At 58.3% G+C, this 9,193-nt stretch overlaps 1 protein-coding gene and 1 long non-coding RNA gene across 2 annotated transcripts; both read right to left on the reverse strand.

Annotated features, from left to right (window-relative positions):
* Positions 1–986: 986 nt before the first annotated feature.
* On the reverse strand, positions 987–3,578 carry SIX1 (SIX homeobox 1). The gene is made up of 2 exons (XM_061376198.1): positions 2,816–3,578; positions 987–1,874 (listed from the first exon to the last, which is right to left on the reverse strand). Exons 1-2 carry the CDS (start codon positions 3,373–3,375, stop codon positions 1,586–1,588), a joined length of 849 nt encoding a protein of 282 aa, XP_061232182.1. The 5' UTR covers positions 3,376–3,578; the 3' UTR covers positions 987–1,585.
* A 2,678-nt stretch (positions 3,579–6,256) lies between these two features.
* On the reverse strand, positions 6,257–7,809 carry LOC133224617 (uncharacterized). Its single transcript, XR_009728902.1, has 2 exons — positions 7,689–7,809; positions 6,257–6,441 (listed from the first exon to the last, which is right to left on the reverse strand). It is a non-coding gene; the product is annotated as an uncharacterized LOC133224617 (long non-coding RNA).
* Between the last annotated feature and the right edge of the window lie 1,384 nt (positions 7,810–9,193).

A 9,193-nucleotide genomic window follows, 5' to 3' on the forward strand; every position in this document is an offset into this window, starting at 1 on the left:
GGGTGTCCCCCACCGTCCCAGCCGTGCCACCCCCAAAAAAGGATCATGGGCGCAGGAAAACCTGCAGGAGCTGGGCAACCCGATGGGGCAGCCGGGGCAAGGCCGGAGGGGGCAGCCGGAGCCGAGGAGGGCGGTGGAGAAAACGGATCCGCAGCCCCGTCCCGGAGCCGGGGACGAGGATCCGCGGAGGGCCCTGGAGCGTGTCCGTGTGCCCGGGCCTGAGTGGGAGGGACGCGGAGAGCTCCGGCCTGGCAGGACCCTCCTGCAGAGGGTGACATTTCTCCATGGCCCAAGACACCGAGAACAAACACGGGAACGACTTAAATAAACACGCACTTAATGATGCAAAACGCTAACGGGGGGGACCGGCACCGGCTGCCTGGCCGCAGCGAGGCCCCGACGGGGCGGGCGACGGGAAGGAGCAGCTCCCTCCCGGCCGTGCAACCCCCAGCAAGCGGCTCTGCGGATGCCCCATCCCCATCCCCCCTCGGTTAGGAAGGCACCGGTTGCCCCCTCAGCCCCGAAGCGCCCGCCGGGTGGGGGGTAAGGGTAGGCAGAGGGACAGGGGCTCGCCCCGGCAAAGAAAACCGCAGCCTGGGTGTTCTGCCATCAGCGTTGTTTAATTTAGACTGTTTAGGTACAATAGAAAATAAACCTGAAAGCACATGCGATTTTTGGTAACAAATACTCGTCATCCGCGGGCTCTCTGCAAGCCGGAGGGGAAAGCAGAGAACGGGGCCAGGCGGGAGCGGGCAACGGGGACCTGCCGGGGCAGCCCGAGAAGCACCCGTCCGGGGGGAAGCGGCCGCCAGCTCTTATTATTAATTATTACCCTAATTTTAGCCACATCGATGCATTTCACCACGGATTAGAAGGAAGCCGGGGGTGGCGGGAGCTCGCTCGCTGCCTGCCTTACGCCCCGGCCGCGTTAAGACATAGGCACTTGGTAAACCTCTAATACTGCAGCTTTTGTCTCTCTCTCTCTCTTTTTTTTTTTTTTTTTTTTTAATTTAAACTACATCAAAATCTTTCCGGTAAGGCTAAATATGAAAAATGTAAACGTAACTCCCCTCCCTCCTCCCGCCACAACGCCGGGCTCAGCGCAACGAGTCGCTCCCTCTGCCCCCGGCCCAGCTCAGCGCCGGCCCCGCAGGGACACACCGGGCAGCAGCGGGGATTCGGCGGCCGCCCCGGCCCCTCCGCGCCCGCGGGGCTGGGATTTGTTTGGGTGGAATCGGATCCAGCTGGGGTTGGGTTTGTTTTTTCCCCTCTCTCTTTTTTGTAATTCCCGTTGGGACCAGCTGGGCTGAACTTGAAGGGCTGAGGGTTTCAGCCGCTCCCTGCGTTGGCTACGCGGAAAAAAAAAATAGAAATAAAAAAACCCAATCATGGTGATGATAGTGGGAGACACTGGGAGGGAACTGGACCAGGAGCCGACGTGGGGTTGTGTGAAAAGAGCCGAGAGTCCCGTCAAGAAGCAGCGGGTGAGCTGTAAACCCGGGTGCTGTCCTCTATGTACAACCCAGAGCCTCTGTCCCAGAGCGGAACCGCCGCTCCCGACCCTCTGCCAGCCCGCCGCGGGCCTTTAGGATCCCAGATCCACCAGGCTGGACGTGAGGGGTCCCAGCAGCGAGTCCTGGAGCTGGTGGCCTTGGAGGCTGTGAGGGGTCTGGGATGCGGCCAAGCCGCCCAGGGAGTAGCCGGAGCTCCTGGCGTGGCTGAGGTTTCCCTGCAAGAGCAGGACCGAGTTCTGATCCGGGCTTTGGGGAGGAGAAAACTCTTCCTCGGAGCTGGACATGAGGGGTTTGCTCCCATCCAGAGGCGAGAGTTGGTTCGGCTTGTTGGTGGCCGCGTTGTTGTTTTCCGTGTTCTCCCTGCAGAAAGGCAAAAAAAACAACAACCCACAAATGGGACGTTATGGCGGGCGAGAGGCGCCGGGTATGGGCCCTGGGCTGATGCCCCCAGTAAATCTTTTGCGTTCTATTTCATCGTGGCAGCAGATGCCTCTCTCCGGAAAGAAAACAAAAATGTAAAAGAGCCTAATATTTTCATAACGGACCATCTCTGTTTCTTTTTACCCTCCTAGAAATAGGTGTGAACCGCACAGCTCGGTAATTTCGGTGAGAAGGAAAAGTTGGGGGGGGGGGGATTCTTTCTCTTTTTAACTCAAAATGAAAGCGCGGCCCGGGGACGAGCAGGGTGGGGGATTTTTTTCTACGAGGCTCGGCGGGGAGGTTGCTGGAGGAGACAAAAAGCGGGGCGCTGCCCTCCGTGGTTGTCAGCTTCGCCGGGCCGAGCCGCGCTTCGCAAGGAGGCCACCCCGGGCGGCGCCGCCGGGGGTGCCAAGGGTGGTCTCGATACGGAGCGGCGACTCGGCCCGGCCAGCGCGTCCCCATCCCGGTCACCCTCCGGTTCCTTCCCTCTCCATCCTGGGACTTCTTTCTCCTCCTCCGGGCTTCGGAGTTACCGTGCCCGATTCCCGGCAATACCCGACCGCTTCCTCGGAGGCTCCGGGACTGCCTCGTTCCCGGTTTACTCCGGACGGCATGCAAGCAAACAAAGACGGCGGAGCGGCCTGGAGAGGCCGGTGAGGGACTTGCTGCTCCCTCCGGGCAGGTGGGAAACTGGGTCCGGTGGATCTCGGGTGGAAAATCCACTTGGGTTTCCGCGAAAGGGCAAAACGCAGGGCGCTTGGGGGTGGGCGGAGGGGGCGGGTGTAGAAATGGATTTGGGGGAGTGAGTTAGTTTCGTTCGGGGGAGCGGGGAGAAAAGAGGGGGAAAGAGGGGATGCGGGGGGGGGGGGGGTGGCACGTACCTTTCCTTCGCCTCCGCCGCTCGGTCCCGCTGCCTTCGGTTCTTGAACCAGTTGCTGACCTGGGTGGTGGTGAGACCGGTGGCTTCTGCCAATTCCCGCTTCTCCCGGGGGGACGGGTAGGGGTTGTGGGCGTACCATTCCCGCAGCACGCCCCGGGATTTCTCCTTGAAGCAGTAGCTGGTTTCCTCGCCGTCCCAGATGGTGCGGGGCAAAGGGAATTTTCGGCGGACGCGGTATTTGCCGACGGCGCCCAAGGGTCTGCCCCGCAGTTTCTCGGCTTCCACGTAATGAGCCTTCAGCCAGAGCTGCTGGAGCTTGGGGTGGTTGTGTGGCGAGAACTGGTGGCTCTCCAGGATCTTGTAGAGCTCGCGGAAGTTGCCGCGGTGAAAGGCCACCACCGCCTTGGCCTTCAGGACACTCTCGTTCTTGTGCAGGTGGTCGCAGGCCGGCAGCGACCAGAGGAACCGGCCCAGTCTCTCCAGGTTCCCTCCTTGCTGCAGCACCTCGCAGACGCAGGCGACCTGCTCCTGCGTGAAGCCAAAGGACGGCAGCATCGACATGGCCGGGCACGGCGGCGGCAGGAGAAGGAGGAGGTGGCTGCAGGCACCCCGCGGGAGCTCGGCTGCGGAGCGGCGTGGGGAAGCCGCCCGCCTGACCCGGTCGCTGTCCTGGTCGCGGCCCCAGAGCTGGGAGGCGAGGCGACAGCCAGGTCTGGCGGGCGAGCGGGGATGCTCGTCGCGGCGCCGGGGGGACTTTGTCCCGGCTCCGCCGCCGCCGCGCTTAAAGCGCCCGAGCCCCCGCGCCGCGCTGATTGGGCGCCCGCGGCTCGGCCCCCGCCGTGGCGGGCCTGGCCCGACCCGGCCCGGCCCAGCCCAGCCCAGCCCGGCCCCCCCCCAAGCCTAGCCCGACCCGGCCCGGCGGGCAGAGCCTCGGCACGGGCGGGCGGGGCCTGGCGTTGGGAACCCGGCCCCAGCAGCCGCGGCTGCGCTTCCCGCCGCAGCCTCTGCGCGGGTGCGGCCCCGGCCCTGGCCCTGTAGGCGGAGCGGGGGGAGCCCCGCTGCCCGGGCCCCCGGGCGCACCTCGGGGAAGCCGCTGCCGGCGGATTTTGCGTTTCTTTCCCCAACTTTTCTTTATCCCCCCCCAACTCCTGCTCTCCCCAGCCCGCTCCCGTCCCCTGCCAAGCCGTCCCGTATTTAATTAACATAGCGTTGGGTTGAATAAATGATGCTTCAGTGAGGAGCTGGGTGATGCGCAGGGCCCCTGCGCCCCCTCCCCCGCCCCTGCGGCCCTTCTGGCTCCGCTCGGCCCTGGGGGAGCTCGGAGGGGGGGGCCCGCGGAGTCTCCCCCACGGAAGCAGCGCAGGCAGCAGAGCTGCACGGGCCGGCGGCGCTTTAATTAGCCTAATCCTCATTTGCACACCTCGCTCAAAAGCAATTATATAAAAAATTAGAAAACAATTAGGCTCCCTAAACAAAGATAATCCATTGTCAGTAGCAGGGATGGGCTGGGAACTGAGGACAATGACGGTAGATAAGGGCAGGGGAGCGGTGCGAAGGGGGTGTCTTTATGGCTGGATTTATCTTTGATTAGATAAGACGAAACCCGTATTTCAAGCAGGCTCCAGAACGCTTTTGATTCGAGAACGAGTTTGCTCCGGGGGCTCTAATAACCATCGCGGGGCTCTTTAAAACCTGTTTGTCTTCGCTAAAGACATTCGGATTTATTTGACTTTAAATGCTCAATCTTACGTACAGCCTATCCGTGGCAGAGGCGGAGAAGGGCTCTTGCTGCCCTCTCCCTGCCCGCAGCCTCTGCCCGCGGTACGATACGGGAAAGGCCGGTCGCGATATTTTCCTAAATCCGGATTGTTGTGGGTTTTTCCGCACGTACTTCGCGGAGCGGGGCTGTTTAAAATAAGCCTCTGCCACCCAGTCTGTCCAGTGACTTTACTATGCTCGCTGGAGTCAGGGCGCTTCTATATCCCATATCCGTGTGTCTGGTAATTTTCCCTTACCATTTTATTTTAGTACTTATGATGTTGCAGATGAAGTCTTAAAGAGCTGCAATGTCCTCCCAGAAGGAATGTCTGCTTGGAACAGATCCTTATTGACAAGGCAGCTGTGTGGGGACCGGAACGGAGCCTTAAACCCGGCTCTAGAATCAACTAATACCCTAAAGTCTGGAGCAAGTGCGCAGAATTATAACGCCTGGGCTCGCAGCCCCCGTCCTGGAGGAGCAGCGCCCTGCTCAGCCCGAGAGGTCGTCCTTTTTGTTCGCATTAATTTGTAATTATTATATCATTTATTTCTAATAAGGTGCTCAGCGAAAAGCACGGACCTGAGCGTTTGTACCGTCAGGACGATGAGGAGAGAAATGCAGACCGGGGCTGTGGAAGCTCCTTGTAATTTACTGAGAGCTGGTTTCTCTTGCTCTCACATCTCCCCTCTTTATTTTTTACTCTTTTTTTGTGGGGTTTCCCCCCCCTCCCCTTAAAAGGCCGGCCACACCAAACACCACTCTTGGACTAAGCAAGTTATCCTGATGCGTCCAGCGGTGGAGCGGACAGGAATGGGCGAGGGCTGAGCTTCCCCGCGATTTCTGAGAGAGACTTTAATTTTCCGTGTCACCAAAAATGGACACAAGGAGCGGACAGATTCGCCGGGGTCTACCTGGGAGCCACACACCCCAGGCGGGACCCGGTCAGCACCAATGTTAATTATTGAGGGAGGGTTGGTTTTCATTAAGAAAAGAAAGATAAATTTGAAACCTTTCACTAGAAAGCAAGGAAAGAAGTACATGAATTCCCAAAGCACCCATCCCATTTAGCCATTGAAAATCACCCGGGAAGAAAATAGTTTCGAGCCACTCCGAAGAAAGAAATAAAAAGAAATAATAAATAAGCGAATGCAAATACAGAAATAGCAGCAACACCCCATCTGCGCGGAGCCGCCGCGGCCCCTCGGTCGTTGTTTTCGAGGAAGAGAGGGAATAAGGAGCAGTCCGACGGGATTACCACCGTCCCCCGGCACTGGTGTCTTTGCACCGCCGATTCGTTTCCCCCACCGGGGCTGGGGCCTGGCACCTCCGTGTCAGCAGAGAGGAGGCGGCCGGCCACGGGCCCCCCTGCCCGTTGCCTCGCTTGCAGGGGCACCCATCGGCTCGGTTTGTGCCAGAAATTTCATTTATTCGCTTATTTGTTCGATGCAGTGTTAGAGAGCGCGGAGCGGGGATGAGGACGGGTCCCGTGCAGCGCTCAGTGAGTTTTCCTTGATTTCTCCAGAAATGTAAAACAAAGCAGAAAAAATAACCCGAACACGACTCCCATACCCCCCCCCCCCCCTCCAGGCCTTAGAAATAAAGCTCTTCCCCAACCAAAAATAAATTTAGTATTTATTTTCTCTAAGTGTGAGGGTCTGGAGGAAACAAACAGCGCAACAAAACCAAATCAGCGACATTTTTATTTTCCGGATCCCGGTCTCACGGGGATGATAACCGGGGCTGGAGCCGGCGGGGCAGTAACACAACGCTGCCGCTTTCCGAACCTTTCGAAGGCGAAATCCAAAACCGGCCCATTAAGTCAATGAGGTTTGTGTTGTAGAGGGCTCCTTTCCCATCCACTTGCTGTTCTGAAAAATAGATCGCATTTCGTTATCTGGAGTGAGGATCTGCAACGTGATACCGGATCCGCGCCGCCTTCCCCGCCGAATGCACGGGGGAGACAGCCAGCGCCCCGGCTTCTGCCGAACAATAAAGGATTTGTGTTTTCTTTCTCTCCCTCTGCCCCCCCCCCCTTTATTATTCTATTTTTTAATGAGGAAGGGCAACCCCCTCTCCGTATGCATCGCTCTTCTCTAGCAGGAGCCTTTGGCCCTACGCGCCTGCAAACTGGTGTGCGACCTTTAATGACTCGAGAGTAAATTGCCCTCCAGGCACCTGTAAAAACAAACCCAAGGGGGGGCCGGGGACGACGGGACCGTGTCCTTGCCCGGGCCCCCAGTGCCTGTGCCCCGGGTACTCCATTCCTAGGGCCCCACTCCGAGAGGGCCAGACCGGGCCGAGGCTGCCGAAGGAAGGACCGGCCCGACCGGGCCGAGCCCAGACGGGCCGGAATGGGTCGGGGGACATGGGGCAGTTTAAGGCCTTCCCGGCGTGGTCCCGACGAGGGCGATCCCCAGGGCACAAAGGGCTCTTTCTTTGCGCACTCACCGGGACATTTTTCAAAGGATTAGAGGTGATTACGCTTTGGTTTGGGGGGTTTGTTTTTATTTTTATTTTCTCTCCGAGATAAGTATTTCTGTCCCTGTCCCCCCACACACACTTATTTCCTCCTGCTTATGCCGTGAGACATCCCTCCCCGTCTTCCCCCTTTTCCTGCTCCCCAGTGTACTCTCTGGATGCTGATTCTTTTAAGCTATGAAGAATTTCCTTTTGGGAGGTGAAACCCTCCAGCTCCTCCTGTTCAGAGGAAAGTGCTAGTGATGGTAATACAGGGTGACACTAAATAAACAGTTAGAGCAGAGCTGGAAAGATGGAGTTAATTATCCAGTGAGCTACATTTAAACCGAGACCAGGAGGGGCTGATTTGTTTTGGCGCAGGGAACTGGGAAGGAGACGAGCCACCGAGGTCTCCTTGCTTCTCTTTAGAGGCTCCTTAATTTGTCCTTGCAGTTGCCAGCCCAGGGACCAGCTGCCCATGGCCCGGTGGCAGAGCTCGGCAGCGGGCCGACGTCTCGACGGCCCCCCGCCCGGTGCCCGCCACCCGGGAGGGGGCCGGGGAGAGCCGTGCATGGGAGCGGGCGAGCTCAAGGGGTCTGGAGGGAGGGGTTTCCCCACGTTTGTTTGCTTTTTCTTCCCCAGAAGTTAGATAAATTACCGTCTCTGCGGCTCTCCAGTGCCTGTGCTCCTCAGGTAAGTCTGCATATGAGCAGCAGCCCCGCGATGTGCTTTTGTGTTTTAAATTTTCCCTCCTTGCTTCTTTTTCTCCTTTTTCTTTTTCTTTTTTTTTCTTTTTCTTTTTCTTTCTTTTTTTTTTTTTAAGAAGTCTGATATTAATAATCCCCGTATGCCCCGCTTTCCGGGTCATTACGGTACTGCTGGTCTCTAATCAATCCTAATGCGATGGCAATTGGAGTCTCTGATGAATGCATCTCAGGTTTCTTGTAATGGCTCTACCACATTTTCCTGGACCTCCTTCTTTAACCTGAGATGCCAGGGGGACGTCTCCGTTCTCAGCTGCTGATTACTTCAAGATGTTTGGGCTGGTGTGGGGAGAGAGGGAGCGAGGGAGGCAAGTCTGCCCCTGAATAATCTGGAACTGAATTGGATGAGCCGTTTCCTAAATCAAAGGACAACGGCAGGGTTTAACTCCTTTTCTGCACGGAAGCCCGCCGGTTTGCCTTCCAGCCGGCACCGGCTATGCTGCATCTCCCCCGTGGGTTCCTGTTCGTGTCCGTGACACGACCCGCGGGTACCCACACACCTCCGGGGTGCGCAGCTCCTTCCGCCAGCTGCGGACGCCCCATACAAAGGGGGACTCTCCATCTCCATCCTCTCACACCTCCCAAGAATCCCCGTGCTGCCTGTTGGCTCCGTACCACGCACGCGGGGAGCTTTGCCCCACGCCGCGGGTGAGAGCTCCAAGCCTGGGATGGGGGAGGAAGCCTTCCGCGGGCGCGCAGGGACCCGCGCAGCAAAGCGTTATTACCAAAGCTGTTCGCATTTTCGCGGCATTGTTTTCCTCCCATTTCTCAGCATAATGGCATTTGCCGTAACCCGAGACAATGATAATTGCAATTTCTGCCCGTTTTTATTTTATTTTCCATTTTTTTAAATAAGCTAATGCAACTCAAGCTGGGCGCTGGCTGCAGCGGCATCGATCGCAGCCTTCCCGTAGCACCGGAGGGAGGTTCCACCGAGGTGCGGCTCCTCCGTGGGGGAAAAACACTCCCCGGGTGCCCCTCTGCAGCCCCTCTGCTGCGGAATATGCTCCAGTGCAACGCAACAGCTTCGGCTGCACTCCTATAAAACAAGGGTGTGCTGGAAGGGGGGTTAACTGTTTAAACGAATAATTCAGTTTCTCCGCGCTTGGATGCGATGTAAAAATTAATCCCCAGCAGAAAAGCAGTGAGGGTTGAAGACGGCCCCGTCTGCCGCCGGGTCTGGCCCTGCGTGGGGAGGTAGGAGCGCTGCCGCGGGTGGGATGTTCGTGCAGCGCGGGTGGGTTCTCGCTGCTCCAACCCAGCGGCGCCGCATGGCCACGGGTGAGTCACTCGCTAAAGTGAAACAAACCATGGACATTGCCTGCCCTCCGCGCCCGCGGCGGCACCGCGCACCCACGCGTGGACAAACCCGCGGAAGCCTGCGCGGTGATTTTAGGGG

The sequence above is a fragment of the Neopsephotus bourkii genome, unplaced genomic scaffold, assembly GCF_033783945.1.
Source record: "Neopsephotus bourkii isolate Nb327-2 ecotype Australia unplaced genomic scaffold, CSIRO-AGI_Nbou_v1 NB_1707, whole genome shotgun sequence".
NCBI classification, from domain to species: domain Eukaryota; kingdom Metazoa; phylum Chordata; class Aves; order Psittaciformes; family Psittacidae; genus Neopsephotus; species Neopsephotus bourkii.

Coding starts and splice junctions, on each gene's coding strand:
- SIX1 (XM_061376198.1), bottom strand. CDS start 3,375: ATGTCGATGCTGCCGTCCTTTGGCTTCACGCAGGAGCAGGTCGCCTGC. Junction 1,875..2,815: donor GCGGCGGAGGCGAAGGAAAG/GTACGTGCCACC, acceptor GCCTTTCTGCAG/GGAGAACACGGAAAACAACA.